The 21,404-nt window shown below is 41.7% G+C and overlaps 2 protein-coding genes across 3 annotated transcripts in view; one reads left to right on the top strand and one right to left on the bottom strand.

The window, feature by feature from the left end:
* SNRK (SNF related kinase) overlaps positions 1–6,385 on the top strand; it is a 39,280-nt gene extending 32,895 nt beyond the window's left edge. The window contains exon 7 of the mRNA XM_033053505.2: positions 2,546–6,385. Coding sequence (XP_032909396.1) covers positions 2,546–3,764 — 1,219 coding nt within the window. The 3' untranslated portion in view covers positions 3,765–6,385. The remainder of the gene's footprint in view (positions 1–2,545) is intronic.
* A 4,190-nt stretch (positions 6,386–10,575) lies between these two features.
* The window catches only part of ANO10 (anoctamin 10), a 135,219-nt gene continuing 124,390 nt past the window's right edge, over positions 10,576–21,404 (bottom strand). For both annotated transcript variants that reach the window (XM_033053511.2, XM_033053520.2), the window contains exon 13: positions 10,576–11,427. In XM_033053511.2, coding sequence (XP_032909402.1) covers positions 11,392–11,427 — 36 coding nt within the window. In that variant the 3' untranslated portion in view covers positions 10,576–11,391. The remainder of the gene's footprint in view (positions 11,428–21,404) is intronic.

Raw genomic sequence — 21,404 nt, 5'->3', positions numbered from 1 at the left:
ATTTTTATGTCAGCTTCTTTGAAAAAAGAAATACCATAAAATGTGCCTAATACTAAGTATTATTTATAAAACAAATGTCTCTAGAGTAAAACCTGGAGTTCACATTCAATTGGAAATTCTAAAACAATAAAGTTGGCTTTTGAATTGTTTGGGGCTTTTTTCTTCAGTGTCAGTGTCACTCTCAGTAAAGAACAGCTCTAGTTATATAAAAAGCTGGAACAAAAAGTTCAATGAATCTAAATTTTTATATGAATTTGTGAAGCTGGAGTAGCTGTAGCCTGCCCTATGAGTATGAATTTTCATAACAAGAACATCTGCATAAACTTGGGAACCCTTGCCCTTATGGTCCTAGTAGCTGTTCTTTGCCTCCATGATGGTTCTAAATTCCAAGTGTTTCTATAGAATGACCTTATGGAAAAGACAACACAGATGTCCATTAATTTAATTTTGTGATCTCAAAATATTAAAAAGAAAAATTAACTTATTTGCAATCTGAGCTTCTTTTCTGTCCCCCTCTCACCTCAGGCCCACTGGGAATAAAGCAAAAGGAAGAAGGGAAGGGAGGCAAACATGGGCTGCTATGAGAGATAAACATACTGTAGTGAGGAGGTTTATTGCCTGGCAACTTCAGTACTGTAAGATACTGTATTTGCTCTTTATTGGGGCAACTACAGAACTTTTCCTGTTTTTGCTGACAAACCAGTCTGTTCTTTTAGCATGGCAAGTTCCTGAAATATTTAGAGCTTCATTTTATGTCATGTTTGTAGTTATGTTTCTAGTGTATTTAAGTTCTGTTTGTTAATTACAGGCAATTGTTTGTGTTTAAAATACACAACAGAGCACAAGTCATCAGCAAACTGGGTCAGTGTTTCCCAGCATTTCTGGAGACAACTGGGGCCTAAGGGAGAGTGCCGGTGTCAGACCAAGGAAGATCACAGCCCAGGCTTCGCTTCTTGTCCCTGCAGCTTGGCTTGGAGCTGCTGGTTGTGCTGCCTCCCTCCAGGCAGAGGTCCCCACTGGGGAGAGGCTGGTGGAGCCACCAGCAGCCCCCAGTGAGACGGGCAGCCTGCATGGCTCTATGCAGGGAATGCACCACACAGGCGTAGGAGGTGTGTGTGCAACCGGGCCCTGCTGTTATAGGGTCCTGGGTTAGAATTAGAGGGTTATGGCACTGGTGCTTCAAAGCAAAGCCTGCAGCAAGGCTGGGTGAGTTTATTGCTGGCTTTAACCTCCTCCTCAAGGTTTGTACAACTGGGGAGAGAGTAGTCAAGTGACAACCTGGTGTAGACCAGTATCTCACACTTCAGGGTCCTTTTCTGTGCAGCCTCTAGCAAGTGCAGTCCTATCACAGCAAGGAGATGTCTGAGCCTTCCCTCTTCCTTCAGACTGACCTCCTGATATGGCAGAGAGCAGGAGACTGATGTGATTCTTGTGTCTTTGTATGCAGCCTGTCAGGCTGCTACAGCTTTTCGTGCAGTAGCCTGAGTATTTTTGTTTTGTAATGTTAAGAAATGGCAGACTTTAAAATTAAAGATGAGAAATGTGGGCTTATGCTGAGCGAAAAAGTTGAAGAATTGTTTGGTGTTCATGTATTGGTCTGTAGATGTCGGTTTTTTGGATTAGGCTTTTAAAATACAGACAGTTTATTCTTAATGTATTCTGTGTGCATTATTGGAAAATTACAATATATGTTAAGATTTAAAGTTAAATGCAAATCATTAGGGAGTATCTTAAGATACTGGAGGTAAGACATCAGCTGCCTACTTGTTAAACTGATGCACATTTATGTTACTTTGATTTGAGCCAGTGCTGTTGCAGAGTTATATGTTGTCAACTTGGATTTACAGTTTATTCAAGTGTCATATTCTTAAGCAGCTTGAGTTCTCAATTCATGCAGTTGTATTATTCAAGATTCTCAGCTAAGGACAAATAAATGTATGATCTCAGTTTGTATGTGTTTAAAATTAAAGGGAACTTTGTAGAATAGAGCTTGGTGAGAATGAGAGACTCTTTCATCTGACTCGACTTTTCAGTCTCACTCAGGTTAATTCTAACCTAATTTTTATACTAAGAATATTGGGGGGAAAAAGTCCAGAAGCTTCAGATTAAAAGTAGTTTGCAATACTGTCTTACTTAAGTTGTACTTGAATAGGCTTGTACCTTCCTCTAGATACTGGTGGTTCTGTACCAATCTCAGATTATTTTTTTGAGACACAATTATTTCAAGTTTTTTTTATTGCTTAATTTGTTTTCTGAGAGCACTGAAATCTTAAATTTTGGTTTGACAGTAACCAACATAATTTCTAAACTCTGTGTTTGTAGAGATGGAGTTCCTTTCAAATAGCAACATTTCTAAAGGAATGCACATTCTCTGAGAACACTTCCTTGTGCTCAGTCACTCAGTACTGTTTACAGACATGCCACTCAGGAGCCCAATTTGTATGTCAGTACTTGTGCTTCTCTGGTGCAGATTTTTCACTTCCTTGTAAGTTCTGAAATGCTTGCCATTATGTAATTTCCTGTTTATCTTTAATTTTTTATGCAGGCAGTCGTGGCCGACAAAAATTGATGTCCCCCAGGATCTGGAGGATGACCTTACAGCAACCCCTCTCTCCCACACCGCTGTTCCTCAGTCCTCACCGGCTCGCACAGCTGAGAATGTTCTCAACGGGCACCGGAGCAAGGCCCTTGGGGATTCAGCAAAGAAGGAAGAGATCCCTGAACTGGCGGGGCCAGCACTTTCAGCAGTTCCATCGGTCAGCTTAAAACCCACTACAAGTGGCCGGAAGTGCTTGTTCAGAGTAGAAGAAGATGAAGAGGAGGATGAGGAAGATAAAAAACCTATTTCTCTTTCTACTCAAGTTGTTCTGCGTCGTAAGCCTTCGGTTACAAATCGTCTTACTTCGAGAAAGAGTGCGCCAGTTCTCAACCAGATATTTGAGGAGGGAGAGTCGGATGATGAGTTTGACATGGACGAGAACTTGCCCCCAAAGCTCAGCAGGTTAAAGATGAACATCGCCTCACCCAGCACCGTGCACAAACGCTACCACCGGAGGAAAAGCCAGGGACGGGGCTCCAGCTGCAGCAGCTCCGAAACCAGCGATGATGACTCAGAAAGCAGGAGGCGCCTGGACAAGGACAGCGGGTTTACTTACTCCTGGCACAGGCGGGATAGTAGTGAAGGGCCACCTGGCAGCCAGGGAGATGGTGGTGGACAAAGCAAACCAAGCAATGGAAATGGAGGGGTGGACAAAACGAGCCCAGGCGACAACAACAAAAGTGGGGGGAATCCCTCCAGTAGCTCTGGTGGGAGCACCAACACCACCTCGGGTTCCACTCGGAGATGTGCTGGATCTGGAAACTCGATGCAGCTGTCATCCAGAAGTGCAGGGGAACTGGTTGAAAGCCTGAAGCTAATGAGCCTTTGCCTAGGTTCACAGATTCATGGCAGCACGAAATACATTATCGATCCTCAAAACAATCTGTCCTTTTCCAGTGTAAAAGTACAGGAGAAATCAATGTGGAAAATGTGCATAAGCTCCAGCGGAAGTGCAAACCAGGCTTCATCATTGGGCAGCCTAAAATTTTTTTCCGACCAAATGTCAGACACAACAAATGAATTGGAACGGCTAAAGAACAGGAACTTGAAAAACAATGTGCTACAACTACCTCTCTGTGAAAAGATATCTGTGAATATTCAGCGGAACCCAAAGGAGGGGCTGCTGTGTACCTCCAGTCAAACCAGTTGTTGCCACGTCATTTGACAACGACCTGACTCGAACAGCTCGATCTCCTTGACAGTGTCATCCTTCCTGGTCAGAGCTGTGAACATCTTGTCACAAGACCCCCTTTTGTTGTCTTAAGATTTTTAAGTGGGCTTCGAGCAGTTATTTATTATACTTTAATTTTGTGTTTGCTTGATGGTATGACAATGCATGGTCTTTGCTTGCTGCTAGCAGATATGTTTTTCTTTTTCAACACAGCAGAATATTTTATTGTGTAATTTTTACATATATAATTTTACTATTGAAGATCTGGATTAAATTAAAATAAAGATCTGGATCCTAATGTAAATGAAGCACTTAGAAGTTTCATGTTCTGCACTTAAACTAGAGAAAGAAGCTTTTGTTTGCTTATGAAATGTTAATTCTTGTTCTGACCTTCTGTGAAAACTAAAATATGTGATATGTGGCATACTTCTGTGTGTCTGAAACAGAACCAAAGCAATAATGTTTTGATGCTGAAAACTCTTCAGGGAGCTTTCAGATGTTCCAAGGCTTGTACAAAGCAAAGATGCACTGAAAATTAGTGATCTTGAAATATGATTTTAAACCCACACCTATTTGTCTTAAGCTATGATATGGATGAAGTTGTGGCTCAAAAATCAAACTGAAAAGATCTTGTTTTGCTAGAGGCAGTTTTCTTTAAGAAAAAAAAAAGAAAAAAGAGGCAAGTAGATTTGTAAGGCAGCTTTCTCCCGCAGAAATATGTTAATATTACAAGCAGACAATCTTTTTTAATATAACAAAGGTAAATTATGAAGTCTACTTCTGAGTTTTTACATGCTAACTGAAATAAAGTATTTGTATGAATTACTTTTGTTAGTAGTATATCATGACACCTAGTATTTTAGGTTTTTACCTTGTAAACCCTCTCTGCTGTTCTCTCTTCCCCTCCCTGAGATTCCAGAAGGCAATAAGGGATGGAAAACCTTTAGGTAATTGGATTCACATTGAAATTATTGTCATTTACAGCTTTGTTATTATTACTCCTTTTAAGACTTAAAATATTGCTGTTCCCCACATGTACACCACTTATTTTCCCTCAGTAATACACTTGCTCATAAAGTCCATTTAAAATAGCCTGTAGGAAAGTGTTTCTTTCACAGCTCTGAGCCTTCCTGTCAGGTTTCCTGTTGCCATGGCAAGGTCTTGATTTAGAGTATTTCTGTACAAAAGGATACTTTTGACCAGATGAATTAACTTTGTGGAATTTTATTATCTAGAATAAAATATATTGCAGATTCCTAGTTTTGGGAAGGGCAAGAATGTTTTATTTTTTCATGCTGTGCATTGGGTCTTCTAAGCAATGCTAGTGATACTGGGGGTACTATGTAGCAGCGCCCTGGGGAGACCCTGGGTGTCCCTGAGGAGTTTGACACTGTTGAGCATCTTGTAACATTTTCAGAATGGTCAATACAGGGCGGTTTGTGTCTGCTGTGGAGGGAGCAGAGCACCAAAGAACGGCTGGGTCCAGACGGCCACAGCTCACTCACAACAACTCTTGTGATCCCTGCAAGACTCAGAGAGTCTGATGTGCACGGGGTGTCCTTCCTGGAGAGCTGAGCCGAGGGTTCTGCTTCCAGAACGAGGCAAAGGAGAAGTGTTCTGCTTCTTTAAGTTTTAATCTCTAGTTGCAGTTAGTTAAAAGCTACAAGCATAAATGTGTGGGTGAAGCCATAGAACATAATTGCTTGAAATTTTTGAGCAGGGATCATACCAAGGGCCAGAAATGAGATGTGTGGTTCACAGACAGTGAGCGTAACATCCACGTAGGAGACAAGTTTATAAAGGGCATTGGCAATAAACTTTATTTGTTGCAGCTTTTTTCCAAGTATTGTAAATACTCTTTCCTGATATGTACAGCCTTGGAATGGCACCTTTTAACTAACCCCGGGTGTATTTTGTTTCCAATGTTTTTATATACGACTGTATATATGGTGCTCACTTTAGAACAGCAGTGTTGACCATTTATGCTGCATAGTTGTATTATAGCCTTATAGTTGTGTGTGGCTGGTTGGACCTCTGGGTGTACAGATGTGTACAGATGTGTTAGTCTGAGTGCTGTCCTCTCCCCCTCTGTTGATAGGTGAATGATTGTGCATGTGGTGTACGTCGTGTTATGTCGTCACGTAAAAGGAAGGGCGAGAATAACCACTACATTAAGATAATATTGGACCAAACTATTTAGAGCAAGTAAACAGTTTCTTGTACCCCTTAACGTGTCTTTAAGAGTTGCATATAGTTACAGTAGTGTATAAAGTAAATATTGTGGAAAAACAGTTAGTCTTGTATTTTTCTGTATGTGTGTATATAAAAATATATAAAAAATAATGTACCTCTAGCAACTTAATCTGTATTTAAGATGTGACAATCTTGACACAGAATTTTAAGAGTAGCAGTCTAAATAAGCAGAATTAATGAACAGAAGTATAAAAATTTCTCACCAAGATAGAATCCATGTGTGTTAAGAGGGTACAGAAATATCCACTGATCTTATTGCTTCTGGCAATGTTTGGCTTTTTCATTGTACAAACATTCATGGTGTGCGACAGAAATGGAAAATCCAGTTAATAAAAGTGATATCCTGATTGATGCATAATCGATGCCTTGCATGTGGATGGGGTTTGTGTCTCCTGGTGTTGGGTGTGTGAAGGCAGCACAGGCTCCAGGGCAGTCTCTGTGTTGCAGCACCTGGGGAGAGTGAGGGGCCTCACCTTGCCAGAGCCCAGCTTTGTGTGTGCATGACATCCATTTGTGAGCTTCCAATTGTTCTCCAGCAGTGATCAAACGCGTTCATCTGGGCTTAGTTGTCACAGTCATCATCCGCTGAGTTTTTTGTCTCAAGGCTGAGAGAGCTGTTCCTCAGGCAGAACTTCAGACCATTGTTCTTTATAATGTGAAGTGGGTAATAGTAAAAACAGGGGAGGGGAGCAGTGCCAGCCCACTTTACCCCACCATCATGTGCTGCAGTGAGGTGCACAGGGCTGCAGTGAGGACCACGGCTGGCTTCTGGCATCTTGTCCCTCTGAGGTGTCTGTTGGTGGCCTGTGGCTGGAGCAGCTCAGCACAACCTGCACTGCTGCAGTGATTTAACTCTCCTGGAGCACAAACTGTAACCTGCCATGGCGGGTGTGGACACAGGGATCAAGGGCATGGAACAGGTTGTGTGAATACAAGCCATTAACCTCTGCTTTAGGCCAGGGCACTTGTGCAGCTGGGACCTTGCCCCTGCTGAGGAGCTTCCCAGCTCTGGTCACTGCAAAGTGGGGTGGAGGCAGTAGCAGGAAAGGAGTGGCCAAGGAATTTGCATGGCTGTGACTGTGACCAAGACAGGAAAGGTGTAACACATCTTGTAATGCGTCTCAGTAGCTGGTAGGTGCAGGTCATATTCTGTTCATGTCAGATCTTTTTTAAAGGATTTTTTTCGTTAGCAAATAAAGGGAAATCCTAATGCAGCTGGCTGGCAATAAACAGGGAACGGGGGCAAGCTGGAATGTCCCATGAGAGACGACCCAGCCACCCTGTTAGCCTTTCCCATGGTTAAGTTTATGTGAATGAATCAGAACTGATTTGTTTCTCATTAATGCCAAATGATGACTAGCTTTCAATAAAAGGTGTTTGAGCAGTAACACCTTGACGTGACTGTACTTGGGAAAGCGTAGCAATGACTCACTCGTTGAGCTGCTGACTGCATGTAGCCAGCCAGGCTCCCTCACTGAAGTTGCATCCATATGGTGTTTTGAGAGACTGCTGGATTGCCCTTCTCCAGAGCAGTGGCTCTGCAGTTGTCTTAGCTCCCTCCTTGAACCACAGGCTCTGGCTATTCATTTTTTTACTCTTAAATTGTAAGATGACTGAGTTTGGCCTATCTGCTTCTATTACAAATTACATCAATTTCTGGAAGTCAAGAACCCTGTATTCAGTGACAGAGCAAAATCTTATTACATAGAAGTAAAGAAAGCGATGACCTCTATTTTTCCATGTGATGGAAGAATTATGTTGTAAGAAAAATGCAAGCATAGGGCCTGAGAAGCACAGAGAGGTAACACAGTCTTCATCAGGCTCTGAGATGAATCATGTCAGATCTCAGGACTTCATTCAACAAGTCCTTGTGTAACATCTTCCTATTTCCCTCTCAGTGCTCTCTCTTGAGAAATACAGAGCAGGGGAGGCAGGATCTGGTTTTCCCTCTAGGCAGTTGTGTGCCACATGCTCTCAGCCTGGGACAGCCCTGGGAGCCAGGACTGGGCAGCTCTTAGAGCAGGCCCACCATTGCCCTCACGATGCCAGTGCTGACAGAGAACATCACCACAGTGCTTTGTATCAAGCACTGGAGTGCAGAGAGAGTCTCCTCTCTCAGCACCAGTCTCCAGGGCTGGCACTGAGTCACCAACCCTGCTGTCAGCCCTGACCTGGCACGTCCCCTCCAGCTCCTGGGTAAGGCATGGCAGAGCTTTCCTGAAGAAAGCACAGCACAGTAGGAGGGTTTGTTCCCAGGGGCTTTGCTTACATGAGTAAGGAAGTAAACTCAAATTTATCTGAATGCGATTCAAGATCAATTGCCTCAGGTCCAGGTAGGCTAAAATATACATAACTGCTTGCCTGCTTAAAGAGGAACCTTTCCATGTAATGAGTGTTTTCCTTTTCTGTTGTCCTCAGTAGATACCTTGAGTCAGCAGATCCTTCTGAGCTACACAATTAGACCTGTACTCAAAATGTACATGATGAGAGAACTTCTGTATCACCAGCAAGTGATTTATGAGTGCCCTTCTTAAAAACAGCTTTCTTAGATTGTTATTGTTGCTGCTAAGGAGATTTGTAAAACAGATACTGGTTACTCCCAGACAGTCATCTTTCCAAACAGGAGGCTCCAGCCTCATCCTTGGTTTTCCCCTGAAGCTTGAGACCAGATATAAACTTATTTTATTGTTTAGACTCAGCACTGGCAGAACTGCCACACACCCCTGGCTGTTGGCCTGCACTCCTGAAGGGCCCAGAGCCACAGCTGTCTAAAGGTGTGAGGCTCTCTCAGCTGGGTAAGGGACCCTGCCATGGACCTGGGAACAGACATTCAGATTCTATATCTTGTGAATGGCAGCTACTGATAAATATCTTATTCTTTCTGCCATTTTCACCTGATAACTGACGTTGGTCAGTGAGTTTCATCCCTGGCATCCCACATTTTTTACCCATGCACCTATGGCAGAAAGGAAACAATACATTCAGGAGCACAGACAGAAACAGTTTTTTCTCTCAAATGAGAAATGAAAATAGATGCCATCATGAATGTATAAAAAACCCAAAAGACAAAAGCCAGTACCAAACGGTATGAAACACAGGAAACCCTCTCCAATGAAAGGACAAAGAGCTGCATACAGAGGAACAGGAGCTAAATTTCAGTTCAGTGACAAAATACTATTTGGCACTATTAGGGAACATTTCTCAGCAGGCTGAAGTGTGTGTTTTAGGACAGAAACAGTCTCTGTTATGGCCATGCAGTATCTGCTAAAACAAGAGCTCTCCCAGTATGTGGAATAAACTTTAATCCTTATAAAGCAAAGGAGTGCCATACTTCTCACTCACACCATGGAAGGTGAGAACTCCTCCATACCTCCTCACTATAGGTGGAGAATGCACCTAAGAACAGTATTATCCCTGTTTATAGATAAGGAAACTGAGCAGAAGTGATTTGCCTAAGACAAAGGCAACAGCCAACATTATTGAAGTCACTGGGTACTTACACCTCACTAGAGATTCTCCTATTAATCCACAGAAAACAAAATAAATGGACCCCACAAGGAAAACCATAGTCAGTTTTGCAGAAGGTGACATTTGTTTCACTTCATCACAGTTGACACACTACTTGATTCCTTTTCTAACCCATCTTAGAAAGTTATTCAAGGCACCTGATACAGCTGCCATCAGAAAAACACACCAACTTCATGTTCCCAGACCACCATCAATTAGCAGACCAGCAGAATCCCTTCAAAATGGCTACAAGGTCACAAGAACACACTCCAACAGGAACTCATCCCATGGATTTTTCTTCTCTGGAACTGCTCACTCAGAAACACTGACCAAGCAGTTAAAACTTGAAGAAACATGAGCTACTTCAGATCAAAGTGGGTGGGAGACTGCAAAGATGGGGAGTTTTCATGGAGAACACACTGGTCCCCTCCTAAAAAATCCTTTGGTTTTGGGATCTCTGCAGCACTAAAGAAGGGTGATGTGCTTCCCTCAGAGATCCCTCAGGGCACAGCATGTGCAGCCACAGCCCTGCTGCTGCTTCAGGAACAGGCTGTGAAAGTACCAGCCCATGAGATACCCCTGAAATAGCAGCAGTGTGGGGGACTAACAGTGGGAGAAGCAAGAACACAGCAGCCGTAGCACAGGTTTGCTCCTCTTCCCAGGGGTACAGTCATTTCTTACTGGATCACACCTGCAGAGCCTGAGAAATCCTAATTTTTTAATTCCAGACAAAATATATTATTTTGTCTTAGTTATATTACACTGCTGTGGGGCCCCGTGGTAGAAATCTGAAATGTGCAAAGTAGACAAACACTTTAATTATGGCAGCAGCAGATTTTTGTGAACAAAATTCCAGCAAGTACCACACACAGTCACATCTACCAAAACTGTATATCACAGCAGCCAAAAATAGTCTCCAAGTCACAGGAGCAAATACTGTAGATTTCAGTCCTATTACTGTCAGAAAACAATGAAACATTAGGACAGCTACCTTTTTGTGAAATGCAAGGAAAACCAAATCAGATATTCACTACAAACACAAGTATTGGTGTATCAAGTTTAATTGGTCTGATACTGTTAGTTCATTTAACCAGAAGATCCATTCATACAATACTGCAATTCAGAATCCACGGCAGTGATACCAAAATCCAATAAAAATTAGAAAATAAATAAGCTTCATAAGTTGCTGATCAGCCATCTGTTTTCCAGTAAATTTTATTTACCTAGCTTTTGAAAAGATTTTAGCTGGGACCTGTTTAGAGAACTAGCAAACAGGAGTATGTAACACATATTCGATAAATGTTTATGTTCAACTATTTCTCAGCTCATACAACAAAATACATTGTTGTTCCCTATGAAATGTATAACATACTCAAATTAATTTGCTGTGGACAAGCAGCAGCTAATAAGCAAATCTTTGAAATAACAGAGGACTGACTAGCTATTGTAATGAGGGAACAAAAGGAGCAATAACCATAAAGGGAGAGTAAATTAAACAATAGTCTGGGTTTTTTTTCCCTTTAGAAAGTTGAAAATTCTAGTTAGCTTCTGGATGCTTCATCACAGGATCTGTTTTCAATCACTAAAAGCACGGGGAGTCTGGCAGATTTTATCCAGACCTGGCATCAGCTGGAGTGCTTTATTTGGTGTTACCTTCAGAAGCAATTGCATTTGAGAAACAGAGAGCAGGAGAAAATACAGTTTTTTACAGTGTCAGGCAAAGATTATTTACCAAGCTTCATACAAGCAGGTGCCACCTACTCAGTAGATGGTGGAGGGTGCACTCTGAGCGCCACACACGACCGGGAACGCTGGCTCCGCCTCACATGTGACCGCCTTAGTCATCCTCATTCCTCCGTGTTTACTCCTTCAGGGACTCCGCCGCCAGCTTCATTTGCTGCCAGGGGAGAGAAACACCGAGAGAAGCTGAGTACAGCGGCAGCAGGGGGAATTACACAAACCAGCTGGAGCCCAGCGCAGGACACTTCAGAAAGCACACCAAAAAAAGAGCTTGAGCATTTAAAAACAAAAACCATCGGTCTGTCATGCCTGATTTTTACAAAAGATACAGTTTTAACAGAGGCATTACTTTTGTCCACCAAAATATTCTCAAATGGCAATGCAATTTGTACGTTAGTTAATTATTTTGTGATGAATAATGCCTTACATGAAAGTAATTTAGCCTTAAACATTTAGGCTTTTAAGCTGATGTCAAAAGGTCAATGGCTGTCAAACTGCTGCCTCCACTTCCCATTGCAACAATCTGAGCTGTTATTCAGTATTTCTTTAGATGTTGAATAAAAACGTCCTGTGATATAAGAAGGAGCTAGCAGACTGCTATGGTGATACGTGTTATTTCCAGTCCTGTTGATAACCAGTTTTGTTTTCATTATCCTAGGATGTCACCAGAGAGATCTCCATGTGAAACCAGGATAACAATCCAGGTGATGAAAATACCTGCTGAGTAAGAGAAAACAGAGCCACTCTGTGAAGCTCCTTGTTAAAGAGAATGTTTCATAACACAGAACTTACAGAGGCAACAAGCAAGAGTTCAAACTGTGCCGAAGGCATCCCTCACACATCACCTGGGGGTTGTTAGCCAAGGGCCTGGCAATGTCTGGAAGGCTGGAACCACCCTGATATACCAAGAAATAGTCAGAGTGATTGAAATCCCTGAAGAAAAAAGACAGAACAACAGTGGAGAGGGAGACCAGCCCAAAGGACAGGCTGAGAAGCAGAGGCAAAGAGATGCACAGCACTGCTGGAATTCACTCATGCCCAGCATCACTGCCTCCTTGGAGGCGATTTGGTAGACAAGGAAATGAAAAGGCTGGACATGAAGAAATGTGAGTGATCATATAAAGAAACAATTTATGCAGCTTTCAATTCCGAAGCTGCTCTGTGGCTTCTGTATCATTCCCCCAGTGGAGGATGGACGCGTGCTACTGAGCTGAAGTTGTTTCTTTTACATTTGTATTTCATCTCATAGAAATGGCCCATGACATATGAGCTGTTAGAAAGAGAAGTATCTAATAATGCTATAATGAAATTTGGAAAGACAAAATTGCAAATAAAGTGTACACTATCATCTCACAACATGGGATACAAAGCTGTCAAATGCTTCATCACAGCACCTTCCACCTTTTCTTTGCTGCTAGTCTGGGCCTTAACCTATTCCAAAACACTACTCTGCATGCTAAAACACACCAACAACTTTTCTTTGCCATTTTTATCTGTATTTCCATGCCATCTATAAGTGAAGTAAAATTAATTTGAGATACAAATATTTATATGCTTCTCCATAGCAACAGCTCAGGAAAAAAGCTACAGCTAAAGGCTGAAATACAGATAGATTCCTCTTCTACATCCTGATTCACTTATTTAAATTAATGTCTGAATAAAACTACAGCATCTTTAGTTAAAGACTTTTCCTCCTACTGCAAAAACATAGACACAGAAGACACCACTTTCATTCATTTCCTGATCCATCAAATACAAACTTAATTCTCTTATTTTAGAATGACTTTCTTAAATTCGGAATGCTGGTGTAATTATATGGGGATTGATGAGGAATGCAGAAGACTGGAAAGGTATTTTTATTCTCTGATCTCTGCAGGGCTTGACAAAGTCTGGAAAAAACCCAAGCACGTGAGTGCTAATGATGACTAAATGTAATCTGTCCAAAAACTCTGTACAAGCAGGACCACTCTCATTTGTTTTTGAAGGCACTCCTAATTTTAACTGAGCTAATCTTAAACTAGAATTGTCTTGTGCTGGCAATCTTATGCTATCATATTTAAAGTACATGATATGAACAAACAAATATCCCAGCTTCTTGAGCAGGCCAGTGAGTAGAAAAATTCTTAAAATAGCTTCACGTGCTGCCATGGCATACAAGGCCTGGGCAAAATCAGTCCAAATGCAGTCATACAGATATTTCAGGAAACAAATCATAAGCCACATGAGAACCCCTACAGCTGTGTCTACGTTTTTTAATTTCTTCTTTATAGTTCCTAATAGCAAAATCTATTTGGCAGTAGCTGGCAGCAGCAGGCTCCCCCAAGAGCTATCACTTGGGCAAGCAATATCGGGTGGCACTTTTAAACAGAGAAATTCTTTGCCAAGTTCAAAAAATTTTCTTTTTTTTTTTTACAGTGAAAGTAAACATTCCTGTTCGATTCGAAAATATTTTTCTGAGACAACATATGGGAGAGTGTATCTTTAAATTTTTATTGCTGAGAAAAGGAACTGATGAGGTGCCTTTTAAGATCACTTTCCCCTTGGCAGCCCCAACAGGTTCAATGGGAAACCTGTGGGGCTGAATTAACTACTCTTCCCTCAAAACGACATTTCTTTGTAAGCTTTAAGAAGTATTTTAAAAATATGGAAAAGAGGTATTAAAAATGTCTCTATCTCCTTGTTGAACCTCTAGACAATAATGACAAAAAATGCTCATTTGATGGGTATTAAAAGCCTCTGTGAACTAATCAGAGGCACAGCTCAGAAATGAGTTGGCTCAAGAAGCCATTCTTAATTTATTATCAGCTGAGAGTTACTAGTGAAAGGTTTATGCTTAATGCTCTGTTTTATGCAGCACCCTTAGCAACAGCAGCCTATGAATGCAATACATGAGTGAAACATGTTTAAACTAGTAATAATTTTAGTGGGGCTACAGTGTTGTTTATCCTATAATTCTACTGTTAGGAAATGCTTTAAAATATTTATCTGCTGTAATTCAATAGATCTGCTATTTCCATTTTATTAAGTTCAAATTTCCTTTTAAAGTACATGCAATGTACAGTAATTTCATTATTATAAGCCGCACCATTTTGACTAAAGTTTTGGTCCGTACACAGAAGAGTGGCTTGTACTCCGGAGCGGCCAATATATGAATGATGTTCAGAAATTTTCCAACCCGGAAGTGCGAGCCCACAGCAGGCCTGAGCTGAGCCAGAGCTCGTGTGGCCCCGGCGGCGGGGCAGCACCGCCAATCCGAGCCCATGATATTTCTCTGTATTTTTTTGGTGTTTTCAGTCTTGTGCGGCTGCGCGGCTCCCCGCCCGCCCACCTGGCTCCCCGCCCGCCCAGCTCCCTGCCCACCCGCGGTTGCCCAGCTGAGTGGTTGTTTAAAGGCAATGCGGATCCATTGGAAATGCTTGTAAAATGACCACACTATTGTTAGTATCTTTTTCCGCTTGTTAATGAAACTTGCAGGGTACGCTGCTGCAGCTATTGTCTGTATCTTTTTCGCTTGGAAATAATGTTTCCAAGGTCAGTACCTGCCAGTAAACCCCGCGATCCCGCGATTCAGTTACTAACTGGCAACTTTGTGAAAGTTCGCTGCAAACAAAAGTGCGGCTTATAATCAAGTGTGGCTTATAATTGTGAAATTACTGTAATTAGACTGTACTTCCAGTAGAAATAGCAAAAACCCTTCAACGTGGTTTACAAATAGGCTTTACCAATTATTTAGTCTTCCCTCCATTTCAACATTAAATTTTCCAAAAGGACTTTACTAAAAAGGAACAGATACTTTCACACCACAAACAGCTGCATACCAAGCATGGAAATCAGGCTACTTCCTTTGTGGGCTCACTCACAACCAGAAACACCAACTTAAGTCTACAGCATATGCTAGTTCTCCAGTTAGAGGGCTATGGAACTCTAAACATGTGATTTAGTGCGGCCAACAATACCAAAATACAAAATGAAAAAGATACAAACATGAAATAACAGAAATACACAGTAGCACCAGAGACCTCAATTATAGCAAAACATGAATAGCTGCCAAGAGATTTACCAGCAGCAGTGCCAGGGCTTGGTTCAAGCCACAGCCTCGCTGGAAATGCAGGATGTTTCGATGTGGGAGGAGGAGGACCACCTTGTTTTGCAAGCCCTGTACCCAGGGCTGAGGAGCTGCTTTACCCCTTGCTCTGCACAGCAGAGCTGCTCTGGGCCAGGACTCTGCACGTCCCAGCACGTGGTTTCCTTCTGCCCCTGGGCTGAGAGGCAGCTCGGGCACCCCCACCTTGCCAATCCATCTGTGACCTTCTTTCTGCACCAGAGGACACAGACGGAACCCAGCACTCCTTCTGTCCCAGTGCTGGTTTTGCACACACTCATAACCTAATCAAACACTGTCACCTTTCCTTTATGGTTTCTGTGGGACAGCCAACATTTAACAGGCGCTAACAGCCTTTGCTGATTTAATGCTGATTTCCTGCTGAGTTCTGGGTCAGATGCTTACAACACTGTTATTTTCCAGTTATGCTCAGACTTGGTAAGCCAGCCTCTAACTACTCCTAATTTTACCACAGTGCGCTGACAATTCAACCACAACCTGAGGAAAACCATTTAAAAAATAGAAAGGATATAAAAGTGAAAACCAAAGTAACCAGGATGTAGTGACTCACTGATTTGGCACTTTTCCACAGTTAAGATTGTGCATATAAAGAACAGACATGTAAAAAGTTTATAGTAAATACAAGAATACATGAAGGCAGATGTTTTTTATCAGCAACCCCATCTTCTGGTTTTCCTGTATACACCATGTGGAATAGCTCATAAGCAGTTAGAAAGAGCAGTGGTGCATGGTATCTTTCCCACTTTCTAGCATTAATTATAACATGGAAACATGATACATGTATATTAAATTCTTCTTTTGTTATGTTGTCCAATCACAACAGTAATTCCTTGGCTCTTGAACTGTCTCAAGAACTCTATCAGCTTTATCTGTAAGTACCAACCAGTTACAGAAGAGGCAAATTAACACCCACTTCAAAACTCAGTAAGCCTCTTCCAGAGGTAGTATTTTATTCTGTGTAAAGGTTTGAAAGCTTATTTATTGGAAATCACTTCTCACTGATTGTAATGGTGTAAGGTTATGGTAACTTCATACCTAGAATCACAAATCTTCCCTCAAGGTTTTTGTCAATGACATTGAACACTGCAGGGAATGGTGCTTAAAGACGCTGGGCTTGGGGTTACTTTAAGCTGCATTTCTGACCTGGACCACTTTTCCAGTAACCTGTTTGTTTCTTTAGCTGGAGATGGCAACTGATGCTTCTTGACAGCAGTAATAACCAATCCCTATACTAGTACACTCCAGTTTATAAATCCCAGGACCACAATGTAACACTGAATGCTTATTTTCAGTTAAGTCATCCTGCACAACCCCTCATTCTATTGATTTCCAGAATATAGTTTCTCCCCTACGTCAGTGGTATAAAAGACTTGTAGGAACAATTTCACAACTTCCTTATTTCCCAGAGCCAAGACCAATGGCCCTATGATGCTGCAACTGAGTGGAAACAACCCCCTATAAAGGAAAGCCACACATGAGCATTAAACAGTCAAATGTGGATTTTTCATAAGGAAGCAAGAAGAATTTTAAATTGAAGATAACAAAGAAACAAATCCTGAATTGTCACTCTCACAAGGACCGTAAGAAATTACAGTAATTTAAATTTTTGGGGAATATTTACTAATCTCCTACTTCCAGGTTGCACCTGAAAGATTATATCTAGTTTTAGGCCCTCCAGTATAAGAAGGCTACTGGTCAACTCTGCCAAGCCTAACTATGGAATCCAAGATGGGCAGGGAGGTGATGCACATGCCCCAAGACCATGCCCCTGCCAGTATCTACCAGGAGATCAGCAAGAAGATGGAACCAGGGTCTTGGCCAGGGTGCACAGCCAGGGAACAAGAAGTGAAGTAGTCACTAAAAAATAAGCCAACAAAGCCCCAGCACAAAACATTTCACTAGAAGGATACCTAAGCACTGCAACAGGGACCCAGGGAGGTTTTGGAGTCTTTGTCCTCAAAGCACCTGACAGGAAACGCCACTCCCTACAGCCTTGGCAACTAATTTTGGTGCCAATCCTATCCTGAGCAGGAAGTAGGACTACTGACCTTCTGAGGTCCCTCCCAGGTTGAGAGGTTTTCATAGTTGTTTCTACAGGAATTGTGACAGGATGTATGCCTGGACTCCACAGACCCAGAGTGCAGGTCTGCTACAAGAAATAGAAAGTAACAGGCAAGAGGGGAAAAAAAATTCTTTCCTTTCTTGTATGTCTAATTCAAGATAGAATACCAAGTACAAAGCCAGTGTTAATGAAACAATAGGTTTGCAAAATTAGTAAGTGCAAAGTCAGGAAAACTTGCAGAATCACTTAATTTGTGCCTTGGAGTATTGTGCCTGATGAATAGCGCTGTGTGGAATAGCAGGCAAAGTAATCCCATTTGTAGTACATTTTTTTCCTAAGATTTTTTTTTTCTGATCTACTTCAGATTGTCTCTGATTTAAATTGCAAAGCATTAATTAATACTCATTACAATATTCTTACAGTATTACTCACCCTTTGCTGAACCTTTAGTTCAGTAGACAGTACAAAAATGAAGAATAGTGGAAGTCACACGAGACAGTCTAATTGTATTTTCTTCAGAATATAGCTTATGCATTCTGTCCCTCAAAATATTTACATTATTTTTGTCCTTGTGTAGCTCATATTTCCTAACATTTTTTCATTGTAACTGGCCATGTAGTTGCCAAGTGACAACAACATGTCTGAATGCCTGATGAGGAGTGTGTGCTGAAACCACCCTCACAGGATGCCAGCCCAGCTCAGGGGATGCTCCCCCCAGCAGCTGGTCAATGGATTTTGGAGTTAGAAACTATTGACTGACTATGAAAGCAATGATGCAAACATGTGCAATGTGACATGACCTTGGTGACATATTAAAGGGGAGGGATGGACTGTGCAGTCCTGCACACATTTCTTTAGTTCTGTGCCCTGGGATACAGACATCACTATGGTTTAAGAGCACAGCTGGCCCCTACTTTAACAGCACATCAAAGATGCTTTAATGGTTTCAGGGTGAGCAATAATACAATTTATTTTCTCAGGGGTTTTGGAGTATATTAATTACCTGCTTGCAATTACTAGTCACCATAAAGAGAAAATGAGTAAAGTCAAAAGTCTTCTGCCTCTCTGAAGTTTAATGAGCTTATTTACTTAGCAAGGTGTCCCTGAGCAGCCATATACCTTTTGGAAGAGAAATAAATACCCAGCACCTGGAGAGTTTAATAAGACTTCAGGACACAAATTCCTAATATATGGATATGGCTGACACTGAGGCTTAACTGCTGACATAGCTGTGTTAGCTTTATACCAACTGTAACCTCCTTCCCTGGAGAGACTCAAAAGCCATCTGGACAGTCCTAAGCAGCATGCTCTGGAGGCCCCTGCTTGAGCAGGGAGGTTGGACTAGCTGATCTCCAGAGTTCTCTTCCAACTGACCCATTCTGTGGTTCTGTGACAGCAGTAAAAACCTGGCTAACAACCAGGCTGCTCAATATGCACTAATTTACCACTTAAGCTCGCATGCCTCACACTTACTCTGCCTCATGATCAAGCAGGCAGAGCTGAAAGCTGCCGAAGAGCCTCTGAAGCAACACTGGCAGTGGTAGTGAAGGGCTTGAAGGCAGTCGGTGGCACTGCAGGGGGACAGCGACAGCCCTTCCTCCTCACACTGCTTGAGCGGCCAAGTGCTTGGGTGATGGCAAAAATACACAGCTCACTACAGCTTCTGCAGAAGATATGTTTCAGACTAACGCTGTCCTTCCATTTTTTCCAGCTTAAAGCTGGGAGACTGCTGGGTTACAGACACAAGCCTCCCTCGAGTGCATAAACGCATGTCACAGAGGTTTAGCCAGCGCAGACCACACAGCATTGATTCTGGTATTGCACAGGCCAAAACCCACAGGTCTTGCCAACATCCTTCAGCAAAGCTACCGTACAAAAGGGAAGAGAACGCTTTAAACTATTTAATGCCACAAAATGAGCAGAGGAAAAACTCAAAGAGCATGAATGTGTCTCCTTGTAATCCATCCAACAGCAGGGTACAGACTGTGTGAAAACTAGAGACAGTCTCTCAAAATTAACTATGCTCAGCCCTCAGAAGACAAAAAAATGCAGTCCACTACTTTCTGGACACAAATTTTGTTTTCCCTGGAACCCAGGCACATAAACCCCAACAGCTAAGTACTACTAAAGTTCCACCCTCTGCTCTGCCAGAGGACTCAAAGGCATGGCTAGCCCCAGCCCAAGCCCAGTTTGTCTGAGTTTTACCCTGGGCTCGCATTTCTCTCTGAATTTGCTAATTTGCGGAGTCATAAAGAGCCCAACTTGGTTTCAAATAAAACAAGTAACAAGATAAGAAGTTTACTCCTCCATGCAGGACATTCACTGAGTAATCCAGATCACCCTCCAGATATAAAACTCAGAACACAACTTCAGGCACTATTTTTGGATATTATCATCTGTGACATAAATCTGACATAAATAAGCAGAAAAATTTGCTGGGGACATGGCTGCCCTCTGTCCTGCTACCACACAGCAGCCACAATGCTGCAAGTACAAAATTCCCATTTCTTTGTGGCAGGCAAGAAACTTCAGCCTCACTATTATGTCAGAAAAGGCCAGGGAAATCAAATGTCTAAAAAACAGAAGTAGAAAATTTTATAGTATATCTGAAGTAAAAGCTACATGTTGAAAAATCAGACTTCAGTGCTGCACAGACACATTGGAAAAGTAACCACTATTATGAAGGGAGTTCTAAGAGAAAATTTGACTCCTTGTTGATCTGTTGTATCAGCATGAAAAGTAAGTTTAACTCTAAAGCAACTGTTACCACACTATTAAAAAAATGCAGTATGAAAAACCAGTCAATGTTTAGATTATTTGATGAAGAACTATTCTCAATTCTATTCAAGAGTTTATTAGGCAAGGAGTCCAAGGCCAGTAACAAATGGACCTGCCAGGCAATCTAGTTTGCCCCCTGCAGATGCTCTCCCGACCCAAGCACATGTTATTACAATGTAATTTTGAGTAATACTTTCATTCTTGCTTTTCTCTTCAAAGACAAGTTCTCTTCTACTTCCTGTGAGGGCTCTGCAATTGCCTAGTTACAGTCTAGTGAAAAATAATCAACACAGAGCCACTAAACAATTTCTAGTTAAAGTAATTTTATATTCTGAAGCAATCAACTCTATGAATGTTAAAGTGTGTCAAATGGGTCTTTATTTACAAAATGGCAATGGCACCACTGACAGAATTTCTTCCTCCACCAGAGATATCTGTGAAAAGGCAAATTCCCTCCTGCCACATTCCCAGTTTCTTGGGAACACTATGCATCCATGGAAAGAAATAAATTTTTTTCCCCTTAAACACGGGGCCAAACATAAGTATCAACAGATTACAGGTTACTGATTCGCTCTTAAATCTATATTTAAGTCAATATGTGTCTGATCAGATAGAGTCAGTTACTCAAATTAGTTACAGTGGATTTATGGTTTGATCTGGCTCAGGAAGTTCTTGAACTAAGCACAGGCAGAGGATAGGGAGACAAATGTTATCCCTGCTTTTCACTTCATCCTAGACATCTGCATATTGCCACTTTAGAGGCTTTGGTACCAGTATGCAAATATACATGTACACAAAGGACACAGCTTACTAAACGTGCCATTTTCATTGAAGAGGCACAAATGGACACAGCATTACTCCGACTGTACTACAAAACACTGTCTAGTAAGCAGGTAGGAGAGTAGAAGGTTGATTCGGTAGTTTATAACTGCATTTCTTCAACATAAGTAGAGTTCTAACAGCTGACATAGTCCTAAATTACAGGTATGGCAATATTTATAAATTTATAATCTCTATAAATTGTCCTGCTAAGCCTGCTGCAATTTTTAACAACCTAGCAAAGGGTAAAGGTCTGGTTTCCATGAAGGCAATGGCAAAGTTCTCTTTTACTTCAGTGAAACCAGACTTTCTCTTTATATGCTTCCTGTGTTAGGAGTGAACAAAATGCTTC

The sequence above is a fragment of the Catharus ustulatus genome, chromosome 1 (genome assembly GCF_009819885.2).
Source record: "Catharus ustulatus isolate bCatUst1 chromosome 1, bCatUst1.pri.v2, whole genome shotgun sequence".
Taxonomy (NCBI): domain Eukaryota; kingdom Metazoa; phylum Chordata; class Aves; order Passeriformes; family Turdidae; genus Catharus; species Catharus ustulatus.
The sequence above is the reverse complement of the archived record's forward strand: the minus strand, read 5'-3'. Positions and strand labels throughout refer to the sequence as shown.